Source organism: Belonocnema kinseyi, chromosome 1 (genome assembly GCF_010883055.1).
Source record: "Belonocnema kinseyi isolate 2016_QV_RU_SX_M_011 chromosome 1, B_treatae_v1, whole genome shotgun sequence".
NCBI classification, from domain to species: Eukaryota; Metazoa; Arthropoda; class Insecta; order Hymenoptera; family Cynipidae; genus Belonocnema; species Belonocnema kinseyi.
This window is the reverse complement of record NC_046657.1, coordinates 87,982,279-88,002,659: the sequence shown is the minus strand read 5'-3', so window position 1 is coordinate 88,002,659 and position 20,381 is coordinate 87,982,279. Positions and strand designations below refer to the sequence as shown.

The 20,381-nt window shown below is 30.8% G+C and overlaps 2 protein-coding genes across 3 annotated transcripts in view; one reads left to right on the top strand and one right to left on the bottom strand.

Moving 5' to 3' along the window:
• Window positions 1–3,336, top strand: part of LOC117173758 — a 33,302-nt gene extending 29,966 nt beyond the window's left edge. Inside the window, exons 3-4 of one of the 2 annotated variants that reach the window (XM_033362487.1) lie at window positions 1,244–1,580; window positions 2,466–3,336. In XM_033362487.1, coding sequence (XP_033218378.1) covers window positions 1,244–1,580; window positions 2,466–2,590 — 462 coding nt within the window. In that variant the 3' untranslated portion in view covers window positions 2,591–3,336. The remainder of the gene's footprint in view (window positions 1–1,243; window positions 1,581–2,465) is intronic. The other variant, XM_033362427.1, reaches the window with a different exon arrangement.
• Window positions 3,337–3,351: 15 nt separating this feature from the next.
• The window catches only part of LOC117173899, a 28,272-nt gene continuing 11,242 nt past the window's right edge, over window positions 3,352–20,381 (bottom strand). The window contains exons 2-3 of the mRNA XM_033362578.1: window positions 10,384–10,545; window positions 3,352–5,076 (exon numbers count right to left, since the gene is read on the bottom strand). Coding sequence (XP_033218469.1) covers window positions 4,853–5,076; window positions 10,384–10,545 — 386 coding nt within the window. The 3' untranslated portion in view covers window positions 3,352–4,852. The remainder of the gene's footprint in view (window positions 5,077–10,383; window positions 10,546–20,381) is intronic.

Below are 20,381 nucleotides of genomic sequence, written 5' to 3'. Positions count from 1 at the left end.
CATTTTTCCGACAGTGTTATACTATTAAATGGCGACCTAAATTTACATATGAGAAACAATGTCATCAAGTTACATTCGCTCACTCACAACCAACTGTCATCGTCTAGATATGTAAATCTTTTCAAATATTCTTAGTTTAAGAGTGGATATATAGATAAAAAACCTATACATTTCGAAAATCCTGTTGAATTTGGATTTACGCAGTCAGACCAAGCTTTATGCGAGATTCCTGGATGTACGAATGTTGCTATTATTAGATGTGCCTGGTGTCGAAAATCCTTATGCCTTAAACATTATTTCGAAGATTTTCATACTGTACAAATTATGTACCGTGAGTGTACATGTAAGTCTTCCTTAAAACTAGCTTATGTTAATCAGATATATTGCTTTGAAAGAATCTATTAATATTGTATCACTTGATTAATTTTTAAAGAATAAAATAACATAAACATAATTCCTCACATTTTTGTAAGGAAAATCAGTTATTGATAAAAGAAAAATCCACAGAAAAGGGAATTTTTCTTTAAAAAAATTAAGGGTTGCAACCCCTTAACTTAAAAATGATTGTCAAAGAATGGGCATTTCATGCCGAATATTTTGCCGTTGAAATGATATCAATATTCAAATTTTTTGTTGAGATATGAAAAAAATGCGATTTTTAGGGTGAACTTCGAGGGTCAGTTTCACCCCTTAGAATCGTTTTTCCGCCGATAAAAAAAATTGCTTATTTCTTACTTCTTCGTACCCTACAACATATTGAAATTTCAAGAAAATTGGAGGCGGTTACCTTGTAAGGGTTCCTTGTTAGTAGCAATTAGATATTTCCATTAGGTTTCCAACATTTTAATTTTTTTAATTTATAAATCGAACAGAAGACATTAACTTATTTCATTTTCTTTTAAGTTTTTTTTTATGGCAAAAAAACAACGTTATTATGCTAAGCTTGAATGATTTGATTAATTTAAGAATTTTTACTTCGTCCTGTTCCAACAAATCTCTTCGCAAAAAAGGTTCCAATTAAAAATTAATAAATTAAATAAAAACTTAAATATCGGTTGAGAAATACGACCTCTGGAACATTTTTGAGCCAAAAATTGTAGTTTTTCCTGTGTGTCGTTTGCTCTTTCTCTTATCATATAGATCTCGTAATCCGTCTCGCTGTTATAATAACGTAATAATACAATTGACTGGAGTATAAAAAGGTTGAACTTCATGTTGATAGGATTGTGGCATTAATTTCCAGAGAGAGAACAAGAAGGGACAAGTTGAACTTTCCTTGTGTCAGCAAAAAAGTCACCAGAAGGATGCAGGTGGTGGACCCTTAGTATTAACTTTGCTGCGTTTGAGATGCTCAATGCAATCGATGCATGAACATGAAACTCTCAAAGGTCAGATGTACATTAAAATGTCTGTCATCGAAGGAGGAAGAGTTACTCACTTTTGGAAAAGCGATCGATTTGCACCCTGCATTTCCATGAAGTTCGCTCCCGAAATGGCCAAAGTTGTTGTTGACAATCCCTATGAAGGAGCACTCAAGGACGTTAGTTTTGTTATTAAATTTGTCTCCAAAAACAAGATCGGTAAGTTTGAAATTTAAAAGAATTTGCAATAAAAGATTGACATAATTATTTATTAATATAAAAAATTGAAATGACATTAACAAATAGACGTTATCATTTTTGTTTTGCTTTAACAAAATACTTGCTAACAAAATTCCTTTAACAGTAAGACGAGAATTTTTTCATCTATTGTAAGTTTATAATAAAGTTTAGCAAAGAGAATAAGATAAAATCAAGATTTTCCGAAGAAAAATACCTTGACTTACCTTTAAGTTTTATTATAAACAGATGAGTTTAATATTCTACGATAAAGAATATAATCTCTGAGTGTCAGTAGGAAAAACTAACAGATAGTGTCGATTTGATCTTCACCCGAGTAAAAATTCTTCGACTTGGTTATGTCTTGAGTTCTCTCCAAGACATCGATGTCTGGCTGCGTCTAAAAACTGAGTCGAGACATAGGCCTTCGTCTTACTTTTACGGTCACGACAGGTAAAACAGCGTTTACTTGTCTTAAGTTGAGTTCACAAAAATATAAATTGTAACTTTCTAGAAGTATCTGCGAAGCTGTTAGAAATACGTAAAAACAAAGAACATTTTCGGTATCATCGTCAAACAAGTATAATACAAATAACAATCCGTAAATAAGTTGATTTAATATATATATATATATCATAAAAATTCGACTCAAGAGATAAATTTATGTCTTCAAGACATAAAAACTTATTTCCAAGACGTAAGTTGAAGTCTGGCTCCATCTCAAAACTGAGACATCCTGAAGTCGAAATTTTCGACTTCAGCATGTCTTGATTGGGGGTAATTCAAGTCGAGCTCAAGTCGAAGCATTTTTACTCGGGCAGACTGAATTAGAATACAAAGCATTTAGAAATAATTTCATTGTTTCAGGAAAAAAGTCTACTGTTGGTCATTTCGCGATTGGACCGGAAGTTGGTGGAGCATATAGCGAACAGTGGAAACAAGCACTTGCAAAACCGGGTCAACAAATTATTAAATGGCAAGCTTTCGAATAGGGCAGGAGTTTAAATTTATTTTATGACACGTATTAGACTCCTTTTAAAATAGATTTAAACTATAACTAAATATTTTACTAATATTTAAAAAAATGAGGATATGGATAAAGGAAAAGATAGAAATCCGTCCAATCAGCATATTATGAACCTGGTAAAAGAATGTTACATATAAAACACAGTCAATTGAAATCAAACATTTACTTATGGTTTATTTTTTATACGAAAGGACTACGAAACCTAAGCCTTGCATTTTTTATTTTTTCAATATAGTTTTTATTAATCTTGTTGTATTTTGTATATCAATAGATAATCAATTTTATTATATTTAATTATTACAATCTAAAAAAAAACTTTAGTTTCGCCTATTTCGAAACCACAGTATTGTTATAATCCGTCCGTTTCTTTATAAACTTTAACCTTGGAAACTAATAAATTGGTTTTCCTTTTTACATTTGTATTAGCGGTTAACCAACTGACACTGCCTTCTGGTAAACATGAGGTAAATTTATCGTACAAGAATTACACTTTTAAAGTATTAATAGGTTAAGCGCACTCACTCAACAACTTACTGCGTGTGAATTTGTGTATAAATGTATAGTTTTAGGTATTAAGGAAAATGTTTGTGCCATCGAGAGCTCTATTTTTTATGCATTTACAACATTTTGTGGCACACATTTACACAATTGTTATTTAATCTAGGAATTGTATTTGGCATGAAATAAACATACAACAAAGCTTTATTAAAACCAAAGTGACATTACTTTCGCCTCTTTTTATTGATAGATAAACAATGACATTTTATAAATCGAATATTAAAATTTTTTAACCTAATAATTTCAGACCATGATTTTTGTATGACTACAAGCATATCCCTTTGTAGAAAATCGAACTCATCTTGCAGAATACGGATTAAAGCTTTAATCAGCTTTAAGTCAATCATACCCTTAGTATTGTCCGTCAAACTATAACTTGAGTCTTCTTGCTGTACATCAAATGGGCAGAACTTTGGTACGAAGCGTCAGTATTGTTGGCTGAGGGCGCTATTTTTTTCCTCAGTACAAACAAGTCTCTAGTCAATGGCGAGCTACACATAAACGCAAGGACATTTCCTGGCAATTCGTACATAAAAAGCCATCCAAAGTTTGTCTTTAATAAACGTTTTACAGTTTGGAAGGCCTGATGAAACCTAAATTAAAAATAGATACAGTACCGGCCACAAGGCTGAGAAAACATTAAAATTTGCATTCTTTTTGTCATATCGTCTTAAATAATTAACAAGATGCTTGATCCTTTACTCATTTTATACAGAATTTAGATAGCTTTCAACCTATGTAAAAGAAAAAAATATCATCTTTCATATACTTAAAACTAAGTGAACTTAAGCAATCAGTGAAAAATAGGTAGTAGTGACCAGTAGTAGTAACCAGTAGTGTTTCCTACGAGCACAAAGTGGACTACTGCGCATGTGTCCAGCAACACGTGTCATTAGTTGGAAAATTTAGCTTTCTTTTATGGAAATACTTACTTTCTTTCTATAATATCTTATAATTATTGCTCTTGTTCCTAGAGAATTTCATGCTCACGTAGCTTATTCAGTCAGACTCTTATTCGACGTCTTAATAACAATTGATTCCCAGGTACATTTTTCTGGATATAAATTGATGTATAAAAGTACAAAAATAGTAATTCTAAAACTCTACCTTTGAATCGATGGAATTATTTTGGACGGAATTAGTATTAAGCTTATGCTACTTGCGATCAGCATCGATACCATACTTTTATAAGATGCATAAGAAGGCACTTGTGCAAAATAAAGAGTAAACTAGCAAACTTTCTTAGTATTAGAAGCTCTTCTTTCTTCATATTAGTTTTAAATCTTCTGCAAAATATAATGCAGAAACTAAAAATTATAAAAATATTTTGCAAAAAAGATAAATGAGAGAAAGTTCGGTATTTTAGACTCCATCATCAATTGGCATTAATTAAAATTGAAAATATTTTCTAGTTGTATGTCTAAGCACGCTTTAAAAACATTTTTTACATTTTGGTATTTGTAGTATTCAGTATAGGTAACAATGTTTAAAAAAATGTTCAAAGATGAAGTACAGGCTCAGAGGATATGTGCACGATAAAAATTGGTACTCGCTGCTTTACCACAGAATTTTATAAAATTTACTCCATGAGCTCATTTTCTTCTAATTTAAGCCTAATGAGAGCGTGATTTTGATTTTCAAAATGAGAAATTTAACAATATGTATATCCTTAAAATGAAAGAAATCCAAATGCAGCAATAAGCAATAGCAAAGGGAAGACGAGCCAATTCGAGAGCGAAGATGCAGAATTACAGCCATCTTTGCTATTACATGTACAGTATTCCATAAAGATATTGTAAGTACCCGTTCTCATTAAACAAAATCTTTCGTCACCTGCGATCCCTGGTTCGCCCAAAAAAGCACAGCTGCGGAAGTATCGCCATTCCCCATTTACTAGAAAGAAAAGAGTAAATTATTGCAGAACAATATCCACGTTAGACCAGAGTCCCGAAAGAATTAGGATAAATTGTTCGCCTTTTTGAATACTATGAATACCCGTACAAAGAATTTTTGTATTTTGAAAGAAAGTGGTCTCTAAAATATTAAAAATGCACTAATTAAAAATTTTTTATCCAAAATGGGTGGCTATAGAACCTGACATTTAGTTTAGGACACTAAAAGAGAGTACCAAAGGACAATCTAATCGTTTAATTTTTTCAAAATTTAACGTGCAAACAGACAAACGTACATACATCCATACAAAAATACACACAGACAGAAAGACACATTCGTAAAAACCTGTTTTTCGGATTCAGGGGATCTCAAAACGTGGAAAAACAAAAAATGAGGGGCCAAATTTTACACAAATCTAATATCTTCTCTGACAAGAATATAAAATTTGAAAATTCCTTTATAATAGAGTTGTATGCCGAGAGCGAAATGGAAGAGAACGATAATGATTCTCGTTTTAATACTTTAATTCTCGTCTCGCCTCGATTAAAGGACATTATCGCAGTACGTGCGAGAACGAACGAGAACTAAATTAAATACAATTATTTCAATATTTTATTTGCAGGGCTGTCACAGACTAATTTACCTCAATAAAGTGACTAAAAGTGACTAATGTTCACACACAAAGAGGCCTGTTATGTCCATAGAGACACTTATTACCTTCAAAATTTCGATTTAATTACACCTACATTTGATTGGTTTGCATTGACATGATTAGATGAAATTCTAGTGCTCAATTTGGTGGTGGAATACCAAAGTCACAATTTCCAGGATAAATTTTACAAGTCATACAAATCGTAATTCAGTTTATTACAAGCGTCTACTGTTAAATTTTTTATTGAAAATCATCTTTTCCAAAATTTCAAAAGGGGCCATCCATATACCACGTGGACACTTTAGGGGGGGGGGGAGTATAGCAAAGTTTTACGCTTTTCTGCGAGGGGGACCGGGGGGTCGGGCTAGAATCCACGTGGACACACATTTCCCTAAAGCTGTGGAAAATGTACTATATTGAGACACGGTATACTCTAGGTATACTCGAACTTTTATATTGTGCTCGCGCACGATATAATTTTTATTTTATTTTAATTATAATTTTTTCACGACTTTTTCTTTGAAATTTAAATCATGTTTAAGCTCGTTTTTCTAAACTAATCCGAATTTTTTCAGCCAATTCATCGCTCCTTTTGGACTTCTTCTTTGGACAATTCTATGGAGTACTATTAATATATAATTGTATTCTATGGAATACTATTCTATCGAATTCTATTTTAGTGAGTACGAAAGTGATTTTCGTACTCACTAAAATTTCAGATTATTTTGTTTTCGTGGTCAACAGTTCGAAATTCGTTGACTGACTAACAGCTGTTGGTGCATTTTGCAACAATTAATCGTTAAACTGGTCAAAAATTCGAGTGAAAAAACGTAATTTTATTACTCTTGTAACCCACGGGGGATAATTGTTAGAATGCTAAAAACTAACAATAAGTTTGACTGGCATCCTCTCGGTGGTGCCAAACTGGACTGGCAGGCTGTCAAACGTGCCAAAAATTCGAGTGAAGAAACGTCATTTTAATACGCTTGAAACTCATTGGGGATGATTTTTTAGGTGCAAAGAGCTAACAAAAATGTTGACTGGCAGTCATGGACATACGAAACAAGGGACTAGGCATGCCATCCTAACTTGGGAGAGAATTCCATGAGTGGGGAAAGCCGCCATCTTACGATGTGTCATTTGATTATGCGCACGAGCGTTTTTGCCGACAAACTGTGCATGAAAATATAAACATGTGGGCGCTGCCATGTTTGTCGCGGAACATCAAAAGGTGGCGGACCTCCCCCCTCATTGCATCACCCCCGCAATTGCATGCCAAGTCCCTTGTTTCCTATGTCCATGCTGGCAGCTTTTAACTGGTGCCAAACTTGACTGGAAGGCTGTCAAACATATAAAAAATGACAGGATGAAAATTAGAACATTCATTTTAGTACTCTTGAAAGCCATTGGTACAACCAACTAACAAAGTATTTGTCTGGAAGCTCCTGAGTAGTGCCAAAGTTGACTGAAATTTAAATCAGCATCCGAATGCAAGTTTTGTCCTTTTCATTCACTAAAATTGTCATCTATAGGATACTTCTCTAAAACTAATATGTACATTGAAAAAAGAAACTACAAAAATCTCACTTTTTACGTAAATTCACAGCTCGCAACAATGGGTTTCAAGAGTACTAAAATGACGTTTCTTCCCTTGAATTTTTGGCATGTTTGATAGCCTGCCACTCAACTTTGGCACCACTCAGGAGCTGCCAGTCAAACTTCTTGTTAGTTGTTTGCACCTAAACAATCATCCCCAATGGGTTTCATCAGTACTAAAATGAAGGTTCTAATTGTCATCCTGTCATTTTTTATATGTTTGACAGCCTGCCAGTCAACGTTGGCACCACTCAGGACTTGCCAGAAAAACTTCTCGTTAGTTTTTAGCATTCAAACAATCATTCCCCGTGGGTTTGAAGAGTACTAAAATGACGTTTCTTCACTCGAATTTTTGACATTTTTGTCAGTCTGCCAGTCAACTTTGGCACCACTCAGGACCTGCTACTCAAAGTTCTTGGTAGTTGTTTGCACTTAAAAAATTATCCCCAATGGGATTCAAGAGTACTAAAATGACGTTTTTTGCGGTCGAAATTTTAACGTGTTTGACAGGCAGCTAGTCAACTTTGGCATCACTCAGGTCAGTCAACGAATTTCGCTGTTGATTATAAAAACAAAAGAATCTGAAATTTTAGTGAGTACTAAAATGACGTCCATGGAATTGTCGCGAGCTCTCGGATATTTTGAAGACTTATCTGCCGTACAAACTAAAAAGATACGTAAGTGACATTGCCGCTTAGTGATTCTCCTAAGCGTGTCAATGAAAAAGTCGACCTAAGTGGCAATGTCACTTATGTATCTTTTTAGTTTGTACGGCAGTAATAATATCTATATTTTCATAAAATATGTCCACGTGGACAAAGTACGGTGGGGGGGGGGGGTCTAAATTCCACGGCTGTTCATGGGTGGGGGGTTAAAAAGTGGTGAAATGTTGTCCACGTGGTATATGGATGGCCCCAAATTCAAATATTTGCTTGAAAACTGTTGTAATTTATTGAAAATTTGTATTTTTTGGTAGAAACTTAATATTCTTGGTTGAAAATTCATCTATTTCAATGAAAATTAAATTATTGAATTTAACTGTAATTATTTTGTTGAAAATTTAACAATTTTTTTAAAAATGCATTCTTTTTATAAATCATTCTCGAACGTTTAAGAATTTCATTGACATTTTCTTTCTTTATTGGCTAATTTTTTTTAATTCAACTACTATGTCGAAAATTTATTTGTTCGATTTGAAAATTCATCTCTTTTAGCATAAATGTCATCATTTTTGGTTAAAAATGCAACTGGCCGGTAAAAACTTAATCTTTTTTGGTTCATAATTAAACTTTTCGTTGCGAATTCACATTTTCGGCTTTTAGTTAAACAATTATTTCCTTGCTTGATAATTTAACTATGTAGTTGAAATTTCATTTATTTTTTATATGATAATTAAATTTTGTAATTAAAAATATTATTATTCAATTTTTGGCGGGCATCGCACCTTTTTTAATTAAAAATTAAAAAATTTCTTTGAAAATTTATATATTTTGTGAAGAATTTGTTATTTGTGGCAGAACATTAATCCTCCTGCTTAAAATTTTAACTATCTGATGGAAAAATGATTCAAATTGTTGAAAATTCGCCATTTTTTAAAAATTAATTAAAATTAATTAATTAAAATCTTTTTCAGTTACAATATGAACTATAATTTTTTAAATTAAAAATCCATATTTTCTGATTGAAAAATCAACTTTCTGATTGAAAGTTACTTATTGACACTTTGTTTATGTGTAACTACTGCTTTTAAAGTCACGGGTATTAAGTTGCACATATCAAGTTATAGTTTTTAATTATAGTAAAACAAACATTAAATTGTTCGAATGTTGTGAATTTGTACATTTTTTCTAAGATAATTTGATATTCCTGAATCTTTCGCGTAAAAGTAGGCATAAATGAAAAAATAATTATTATAATAAACGAAGATTCACATGAAATCAAATATCAAATTAAGCTCATTAAGGGTCAATATAAATATAAAAAATTGAATCGAGAAAATTGGATCACTCCTTAATTTGTTAATTAAACTGATTAAAAACTTTTGTTATGGATCTTCTAAATTTTTTTGTTCGACCACTGTATCACATCGGCTTCATTTTCTGAATTCTAGAAACAGTTAATCTTGGCTTAATTCAAGCTCAGTTTTTAAAATATCCATAAACGTTCAAAATATTTAAAAAACTGAGAAAAATACTAAATCTCCCATGTTTCTTAGCGGCTGTCATTCAAATGTAGGGTGCCGCGCTAGTGGCGCCAGTGTTTTATCTTTTGCCGTCCTTCACAAAACTAATTCAGAGCATTTGCATGGCGAGTCAACCCCCTGATACAAAGGAAAGGTTGGTAAAGGTAACTCCAGTCATTACAAAGTTATCAGCTTACTAAGTACTGTAAGCAAAATATATTCAAAATACTTATTGGTAAGGAAATGAAAATAAAATACTCTGTCCCAAAATTTTATATTCTTTCTGCTTTTCACTGTAATCTATACAAACATTGAGGTACTTATATGTTTTCAACAGACAGCAGTGGCTACTTCCTGAATTGCGTTAGTGAGTGTCCTAATAGCACGGAACGTTCCGGGAACGTGCCTGGAATATTCCGCGGTAACCTTCGGAACATTCCCTGAGCATGTAAAATGTCCACCACTTGGAAACTTTCCAGGAACGTTCCACTTATTGTTATTTTTAATAACAATTATCTCATAAACCGTAAGAGATAGGTGAAAATAGATGTCATTTTGAATTTTGAGTACCGTATACACTACATTGCAATATGGTACCTATTCATAAACTGACATTAATTTTAACCTATTACTTACGGTTTGTCGGATATTCAATGATACTAATAACAATAACGATCATTTATTCTTTGAACGTTCCAGTGGAATATTCCTAGAACTTTCCCAAGTAGCGGACATTTTACACGCTCAGGGAACGTTCCTGGTACGTTCCACTGGAACGTTTCGAAGGTTCCAGCGGAACGTTCCCGAAATGTTCCGTGCTACTAGGGCATATTATGGTACATAAGAAAACAATTTATTGATTTATAAACATTATTACCTTTTTGACGAATCTTTCGACATAGTGTTGACTTTACGCCCGTTAGATGTTCTGGGGATGGTTCTTGACTACAGTCTTTAATAGGTACAGTAGAATTATCAAAAGGATCTGCACATTTCGGATCGGAATCAGATCTGCAGTCCCAGCATTTTATAGAAAGACCTGTTGAGATTGAATTAGATTACAAAAAATGTCATTGTCAGAGTGAAAAACTGCAAAATCAAGAGTTCTCCATATATGTCTGAACAGTAATAAATAATTAATAAATAATTGTAAAAAACATAAAGCGCATTGAATTCCGTATTCATGTTCTTTTACAAGTTCCCAAAGTTTCAACGAAAAATATTGATTAATGTTGACACAAGCCTGGGGAATCATGATTATTCACAATATGGTAAGTATTTGAGGGAAACCCCAGCAAATGAAACAGAATTTAATAGAATTCCAAAGAATTTAAAAGAATTCAGTATAAATTTCAAGTTAATTGCAAAAAATATCTGAAAATCTCTTCAAATGTTTGAAATCCCATGAAACCCCCTTACTTCTTGTTTATAAATTCCTTGAAATACATTAAAATATTATAGAATTCCATACAATATAATTAAATCTCATGATATTTCCTGATAGCCTGGAAAATTGGTTAAAATAACTTGGGTGCTTCTCAAATTCCTTAAAATCATTGAAATCCTCAGAAATTTGCTTAAACATCTTGGAATCTTTTAAAATAGCCATTGTACAACCTTATGGGTCCTACAAAATCTTTCTAGATCTTCATAAATTCTGGTCAATTCTTTAAACCACCATGATTATTTTGTTTGAAAACCATGAAATCATGTAAATCTTCAAAAATTCCTTGAAAGTTTTTTAATTCTTGAAAATACTTTAACAGCTTGTAAGATCTCTTCCAATAATTGAAATAATTGAAAATCTTAAAAATTCCTTGGAGTTATTTAAAATACCCTCAAATTTGTAAATGCCTTGACGTTTTTAAAACTACTGATAATTATTAGAAATTAAAAAAATACCCTAATATCTTTCATTTCGTTTGTAATCACCTGAATTCATTGAAATATTTTAAAACTACAATAACATAAGATATTTAATATCCTGTACAATATTTTGAAACCGTTAGATTTTTTTTAAGCGTTTGGTAATTTGTTGTAATTTTTAAAATAGTTGAAAATTCGTTGGGAGTTTTAAAATTATTCTAAAATCTTCCAAATCCTTTAATATCTTTGATGTGCTACGAAGTTACAGAAATTCTTATAAATAAATTATTTAAAATCTGTTGAAATATCATCAAATCCCCTAATATTACATGAAATCGGATATTTTCTGAAATCCTTTAAAATTGATTAAAATATCTTACGCGCTTTTAAAATCCCTTAAAATCATTGAAATTCTCTGAAATCTTCTAAAATCCCTTGGAGTCATTAAAAATATCCTAACACTTTCATAGATCCCATAACGTAATTCGACATCCTCCAAACATCACCTCTGTTACCAGAAATTATATCTTAATTGGTTAAAAATACAACTATTTGGTTGAAAATTCAACAATTTTGTTGAAAAGTCATAAATTTGGGTAGAAAATTCTACTATTTTGTTGGAAATTTTACTATTTCGTAGAAAATTGAATTTTTGTCTTAATTTCATTTGTTGGTATTGAAAAAAGAAGTAAAATATTCTCTGGATGAAAATTCAACTTTTTAGAATTTTTTTTTATTATTATTAAATATCATCTGTTTAAAGAGAAATTCTATCTTTCTTGGGTAAAAATGCAATACTATTTGATAGAGAATTTAACCAATTTAATAAAAACTCACCCCTTTTGATTGAAAAAAATCATTTTTTTTATTTATTTTTAAAATTGAAAATTCAATTTTTTCGTAGAAAGTTATTTCTTGTTTGAAAATTCAGACTTTTATTGTAGAAGTCAACTCAAATCTTTTTTAGCAAAAAATTCAACTCGGATAAGAGCACCAATTCTTGGGACCCCCCAATTGTTGGCACCCTTCTCTAGATTTTATGTAATAATAAAACAATAGATATAAATAGCAAATTGTCTTTTTCGTTTTTTTAATTGTGCAGCCATTTTTTTGTAATAAAATGTATTCATCTTATGCTAAACAATAACGTATGTGATCTGAAATTAAAAAATGCAGCCTTGTTTCCAAGCTGCCAAGAATTTTCAGGTTAATTAAAGAAAAATTTTTAGATAATTGCAGTTTTCAATTTACCCCTGACAACGTTATAATTAACGTAACAGACTATTTTCTTTTCGGCACATTTCAAGGAAATATTAAAATTGTCAATAAAAAATTACTAATATTTAACTACTATTTATTTAATAAATAATAGGCGGTCAACTTTGAAGGTTTGGTGGTCAAAATTTACAAAGTTACTGATTTTTCAAAATTGGGGTGCCAACTTCACGGTGGCAAGCATTTTTTAATATTTTCAAAAAATTCTTTTTGGTATCGTTTGGTGGTGTTTGGTAGTCGACTCTGAACGTTTGGTGGTCAACATTAAAAAATTTATCGAGTTTTCAAAATTGGTGCGTTAACTTCCGATAGCACCCCATTTTAATTTTTTTAAATTCCTTATGATCTCGTTAGGTGGTCGTTTGTTGGTATTTGGTAGTGATTTCTGAACTCTTTTTAAATTTTTTCAAGTTTTTGAGTTTTCGAACACTATAGGTTTTATTATTTTTGAAATCTGAACTCTTATTATTTTATATTTTAAGTTTTTCGACTTTTAATTACAAGATAAGCCTTGAAAATTGACTCTAAACACCGGTCCGGAAACTTAATTAAGGCAAATGTACATTGAAACAAGTTCCTTTACTGTAAACTGAATGATTTTTATTAAAAAATACTTTAAATGCCAACTGTAACAGAACCATAATTCAGTATAAATTTGAAAAAAATTTATAATCGTTGAAACGCTGTCTGATAGTGGTTTCATATAGAGTTGTCTGGACTTCTTTATTCTGCAACGAAAATATTTGCAATGAGAAGCTAATAAGTTTTTATCTTTAAAGAGTTAAATTTACATTTTTTTCATTGTATTACAGCTAGAAGAAGCAACCAAAATTGTGCTCCTAAAAAAGATCTAAAATTGTTTTGTAAATTACTTTTTTTATAGGATAAGTGGTTTTTATTTGATTCCTAAAAACAACATTTAAAATATAAAAAAATTTAATTTTTGGACAAACGACACAAGTCACATAAAAAAAAATGAGACAGAAGGTGTTCAACCAAAAAAGAACTACAAATTTATCATGAATAGTCGTTAGATAGGATGCGTGGTTTTTGTTTTATACGTAAAAAACAAAACTAAAAATTGAATGATTAAATTTTGAACAAAAACGACACACACAATGAAAAAAACTGATTGACAAATGTTGTGCATCCAAAAAAAGTTACAAATTTGTGATAAATAGCATTTTGATAGGACGCGTAGAAAACTAAATCACAATCAAAATTAATGTTGATGATAATTAAATAGTTACTAAAATAATCATAAAAATCATAAAAATAACATTAAAAATATTTTTTTTAAACGACACATGGTATTAAAAAAATTAATAGACCAAATTTATTCACCCAAAAACGATCTATACATTTTTTATAAATAATTTCGAGACAGAATGAGTAGATTTTATTTTAATTGTCAAAAAACAAGATTAAAATTAAAAAATTATAAAAACAAAGCAATAAAAATACGCATGTTTCAATTCCAACACATATTATGAATTCTAATAATATAAATTGATCGAAATACTTTTTTGGAAGGTATAGCTGAGAATAAAATGTATTACAAAATTAGAAACAAATATTGAAGTGTTTATGATTCATAAAATTTGTACTTTATTTTGCAATATCTAAATAAGCAATCCCAAGTCGAGGCGCATACATAAATGTAATATACATTTAATATAAAAATATTGAACATAATGTATAAAGGTTAACATTGTGGTCAAAGTCGCGTGCGAAGCACGAGATACATGATAGGAATGTGATCGCTAAAGCCGAAATAGCTTTAATAAAAGAGAATTCACAATAGTCAAGTTACAGTTGTCCATGCTTAGACCTTCAAACTTGCGAGTGAAGCACTTTCATCGAAAGGAATTGACAATCACAAAATTACAGTTGTAGATGCTTTGACCTTTAATTTTAAAATGTCTGTGCACAAATGTAGCAAAAGTACAAAGACCGAGCGCGAAGCTGCGAGAATCAGCAGTCGCGCGCCCCAAATGTGCTCAAAAATGCGGGCGAAGATTTTTTTCTTCAAATTGATACCGAATTATGATTCTGTTACAGTTGGCTTTTAAAGTATTTTTTAATAAAAATCATTTACTTTACAGTGATGGAACTTATTTCAATGTACATTGCCTTAATGAAGTTTCCGGACCGGTACTTAAGGGTCAATTTTCAAAGATTGTCTTGAAATTAAAAGTCGAAAAACTTAAAATATAAAATAATAAGAGAGTTCAGATTTCAAAAATAATAAAACCTATAATGTTCGAAAATTTAAAAACTAGAATTATGTACCATTATACTTGCCGAACAGCGTTCACATTGAAAAAGAGCATTTTGAAATTCAAATATCGCACCAATCACACGTGCGCATAAGCATGCGCAGAGTCCCATCACGGGCCACATGCACTTTCTAAAAAATCCGATAAAATCTGTAATTTCGACCACCAAACGTTCAGAAATTACTGCCAAATATCAACAAACGACCACCAAACGATATCATATGGAATTTTGGAAAAAATTAAAGTGGGGTGCTAATGGAAGTTGACGCACCAATTTTGAAAACTCGATAACTTTTTTAATTTTGACCACCAAACGTTCAGAGTCGACTACCAAACACCACCAAACGATAGTAAAAAGAACTTTTTGAAAATATTAAAACGTGCTGTGCCACCGCGAAGTTGGCACCCCAATTTTGAAAAATCAGTAACTTTGTAAATTTTGACCACCAAACCTTCAAAGTTGACCGCCAAACATCATCAAACGACCACCAAACGATTTCATATAAAAAAATCTGAAATTTTAGAGTTAGGGTGCCAACTTCACGGGCTTTCTTGCAACGATTTCTATTCAGGGCAATCGGAAAAAGTATAGTTATATTCGTTTTGTTTTTTAAAATTCAGAATGAAAGACCGAATTAAAGGTAAAAACAATAGTTTAAAGTCAATTACTGGCGCTGTACTTAAAATAAGTAATTATATTTAATGGTATATGTTATTTAGAAATAAATAGTAAATTTGCAACATTTAGAAAAAAAATCTGGGATATAATTTTTAACACTTATAAAAATACTTTAAATAATAATTAGACTGATTTGAATAGTGTAGAAAGAAAATAAGTATTTTCAGATCATTTTTCAGGTTAGCATTTAATTGATAAAACATTACACGAACCTGCAGATTTTAGACGAAAAGCTAATTCGACCTAACATGTACAATAAATTGCTTTAAAATGTGTAAAAAACGGAAATATGCATGAGTATTATTATCTAACCCCAAAAAGGAAAGGAAGGCAAATGAAGGAGAAAGGCATCATCTTATCTTTAACATCCCAGGCACGAAGATATTAGGAATGAGGAAAAATCAATTGAAAAAATAAAGCTAAAACTAAGGAAGCTAAAAAGCAAAAGCGATAACGCCGAAATGAAATTTCAGAAAAAACCCAAGAAGGTAGAAATAGAAAAAAGTTCGAAACCGAAAAGACTATGGACTCAAAAAAAATCATCTTCAGATATTAACGATCTTATTGATTCTGCTAAAGGAGTTACTAGAAAAGGGAAGTTAAAAGCTAGACACTAACAAACAAGAAAATCAATTTTCGAAAAATATCGATTCTACTAATCTACTGAAGCAGTCAAAAGAAGCCGAGGTTCAGAAACTCTGAGTTTAAACTAGATAGATGCTGATAATTAAGTAATTTAAGCAAGACTATTTGTTTAAAAATGAAAAATAATTGATAACAAATGTTTCTCTTCACTATTAACTTCTTAGTGATACTAATAAAGTTTAGTTTAATCTGATTCCTTCGCCATTTTTTTCATACAGGGTGGACACGCTGGGGCTTACATACATGGCGAGTTGAATGCTACCCGAATTGCACAACAGCAGGGGAGAAGCCATTATACAGGGGTTTTTCATATTTCGCGCCTTTAAAGTTGCATTCGGATCGGCCATTCGGCCAAGTCCGTGCATCTCCGGATCAAGTTTATCATAGTTTCCATCGTTGCGTTCGAAACTTCATCTTTTTTTAATTGATAATTTAACTATTTGGGTAAAAGTTACACTACAATGTTAAAAATTATTTTTTTTTTATTAAGGCTTATGTCTTTGGTTCAAAAGTAAACTTTTTAGTCGAAACTTTTTTAGTAAAACAAGAAATTCCATGTTTGTTGGGTAAAAATGCATCAGTTTCGTTGAATATTAACTTTTTGCTGAAGTCATATTTTGGTTTGAAAATTCAATTTTTGTACAGAAAATTCGTCTTTCTGCTTGAAAGTTCAACAATTTAGATAAATTTTTACTTATTTCTTGAGTGAAAAATCTTTATTTGCTGAAAATTCTTCTTTTTTAATTTAAAATTCTTTTTTAAAAATAAATTTCATCTTTTTTAATTAAAATATACACTGTTTTATTGGGAATTTATCTTTTTAGAGTAAAAATTGAACTATTATGTTTAAAATTTAAGCATTTTGTTAAAGTCATTTTTTATAGTAAAAAATAATTTTTTGTTAAACATACATAAATAATGTTGACAATTTTTAATTTGTATCTGAAATACTGTTTTAATCCGTTTATGAAAGATTCTATGTTAAAAATACTACACGATAAAAATGCTGGTATTTGAATATTAATGATCAAGGGAAATGACAAAATTAGTCAAGAAAAAACCAGGGAATTTTGAAAATGAAGTTATCGGGAACCCTGCTTAATTCTACTAGCAATGACTAGCAAACAGATTCTTGAAACTAAAAATTACGTGCAGTTAGAGAGAGGGGAGGGGGTACAAATATTCTATTATGGTTAGTTAAACTGAATGGCGAATCTTAGAGATGACCTATAATAGGTTAGGTAATTTAGGTACGACCCCTAATATTAAGACATTTACCTGTTCACGTGCAACTATCATTTAATGCACTTGAATTCCAGAAAATTTAACAATTTTACCGTAAAACCCCGAGAAATTACCACCTGATTTTTATTAAAGAGAGCTTGTCATACTATTTAAAAAATGTAAACGTTCCTTGAGTCTGATCCTGAACGAGAATTTTTTAAATGAATTATAATTCGGATTGAAAAGAAAAGAATTTTAAAAAATCCCTCTTCTCAGTCAGAATTTTTAAAAATTTGAAAGTTCCCTCTTCTAAATGTTAGGTAAAGAAAGTACTTCAAGCAGTTTTGAGAGTAAAAGCATTATTTCAAAGAAGAAATATTTCTGAATTAAAAAACAAATTTTTTACATTTTTGAAGATTCATCGCTTTAATTGAAAATTCATTTTCACTTTGTGGAAAATTAATCTATTTTGGTAGAAAATTCATCTATTGGCATAAAATTCAACTATACTAGTTGAAGATTCATCATTTTAGTTAAAAATTCATCATTTTGGTTGAAAACTAATTTCTTTAACTGAAAATTGAATTGCTTCATTTTTAGTTGAAAATTGATCATTTCCACTTCGGTATATAATAACAGTATATAGTAACAGTATATAATGCTATACAATATATAATTCAAAATAATATATGTGGGAAAAAATTGGATTGTATCTAAACTCCCAAAACAGCGGAAAATTGAAATAAATTTTAATTCATTTTTTAACGTATCCGCGTTTGTGATGGTTAACCATTTTTATATATCTTAATATGCTTTTCTTTAGATGAACTGCTACGATGTCAAAAATTTCATTGAGATTGATCTGAAAAAATTCATTTGTTGAGGAGAATAATATTTGTGATATTGTGAATACACAAAATGTCATAGTTTACAGAGAATATGCTGACGTAGGTCGTATGAAGTCACTTTTGAATAATTTCATAAGCGTTGGTTTTTTAGTGCGACGTAAAATGGATTTCCACAAGACTATAGGGAAAAACGGGTAGAGTTACGGCCGCGAGGAGAAACGGTTTAGGGCGTCTAACCCCTTTCGGACCTTAGCGTATTTCAATTCGCTTTACCTCTGGCGATCATTCAATCCGTTGATACGCTTAAACTTTTAAATTTCGTTTTCGCTCACCTGCTAATTCTACGCCGCATTTACTATCGGCCCATCAATTAATCAAGGTTTATTTTCAAAATTTCTAAAAATTGAACCAGACATGTCCCCTTTTTTCTCAAATTGGTATCCTATGCTACTTTTTGTTGAATAATTACATAATTTTTGTACATTTCTTCTAATGTTTAACAAATTTCTATTTGTTTAAATCATTTTTGTTTACTCAAGCACTTTTTCCGACGACTTTAAAAAAATAATATAAAATAGAATATATGAAATTATTTTTTTGAGTATATAGTATATACAGTAAGGACGTTTACTATGTAGTCATAGGGAATATAATGAAATAAACTCTAGCATACAATGCAACCCGTTTTGCATTTGTGTAAAAAAGGTTATGTTCCCCAGGATTCATAGCGCATTTTAAATAAATAATTAGTTACGAATTAAAAACAATCCTAGCACAATATTAGAATGTGTTCACAAAAATTCTCGGGACGTGGTTTTTTTGGGAAATTTTGCTTAAATCTTTGTTTGCGCAATCTTTTTTATTCGTTGAAATCATTGAATTATTTGAAATATATAATTAGTAAAAAAAAATCTTCTGAAATGTTTTTAAATCTTTGAAATCTGGTGAACTGTAACCTTTTCAAAATCTTTGAAACCCTTTACATCCTTTAAAAGTTTAGAAATCTTTGTGAAATTGTTATGAAATATTTCAAATCTGATAAACGAGCCTTTATAAAATGTTCAAAACCCTTTTAAACATTTTAAAATCTTTGAAACATTTTGAAATCTTTATTAATGTTTTGTAATATGGTGTACACTCAAAAACCGAGTGGTGAAACTCTTGAAAATTCCGTTATATGGCCATGGCTCATTCTAATAGAGCTTTTTATTCTAGACGTCGGCAGTGCGCACGTGTAAATAACGGAGATTTTTAAGGTACAACATTTTTGAGTCTATTTAAAAAAAAAACGGTGAAAAATGTGCAAAGAGTGCGGCGACCAAGGCCATTACTTGCCTATGTTGGCATCTTTCGTCTTCTAAAAAATGCTTAAAAATTCGTCGAAACTCACGGAAGATGATGTTCCAGGTGCAAAATTAGTGCAATAATCAGTAGAAGAGCACAGTATTGAGCAGCTGAAACGATGTCCTAAATGTAAAAAACCACCATTATAAGGGAAAAAACGTGATTTAGTGGAAAGGTTAGTTGAGGTTTTGTATGGCAGGTATAAATATTTTTTTATACAAGATTTGCAGTTCAGAACTTTGTTTGAGTAAATATTTAATATTAATACAAATATAAAATAACACGATATTATACTTCCTTCTTCTCTTTTTCAAGTTTAGACAATAAAAAACCATTTGTTAGTGATTATCTGGTATAAGGAATGTACTAACAAATTTTCCTTCTTTCATATAAACTGGTTATAAATACATAAATATAATAGTTTTGCCTTCTCAAGAGAAAGTATTAAATAGATTTTATTTTTATCCAAAAATTTAGGAGGTTCGAAACCCCGATAACAATGCTTCATTTAATATGTAAGCAAATGTTAGCAAAGAAAGAAAATATTAATACCTGCCAAACACAGCCTCATCTAACTAATTTTGCTCCTGGAACATCATCTTCCGTAATTTTTTCCGGATTTTAAAACATTCTTTTGAAGACGACAGATGTAACAAATGTAAATGATGGGCTTGCTCGCCACACTTTTCGCACTTTTTTTCTGAATATACTTAAA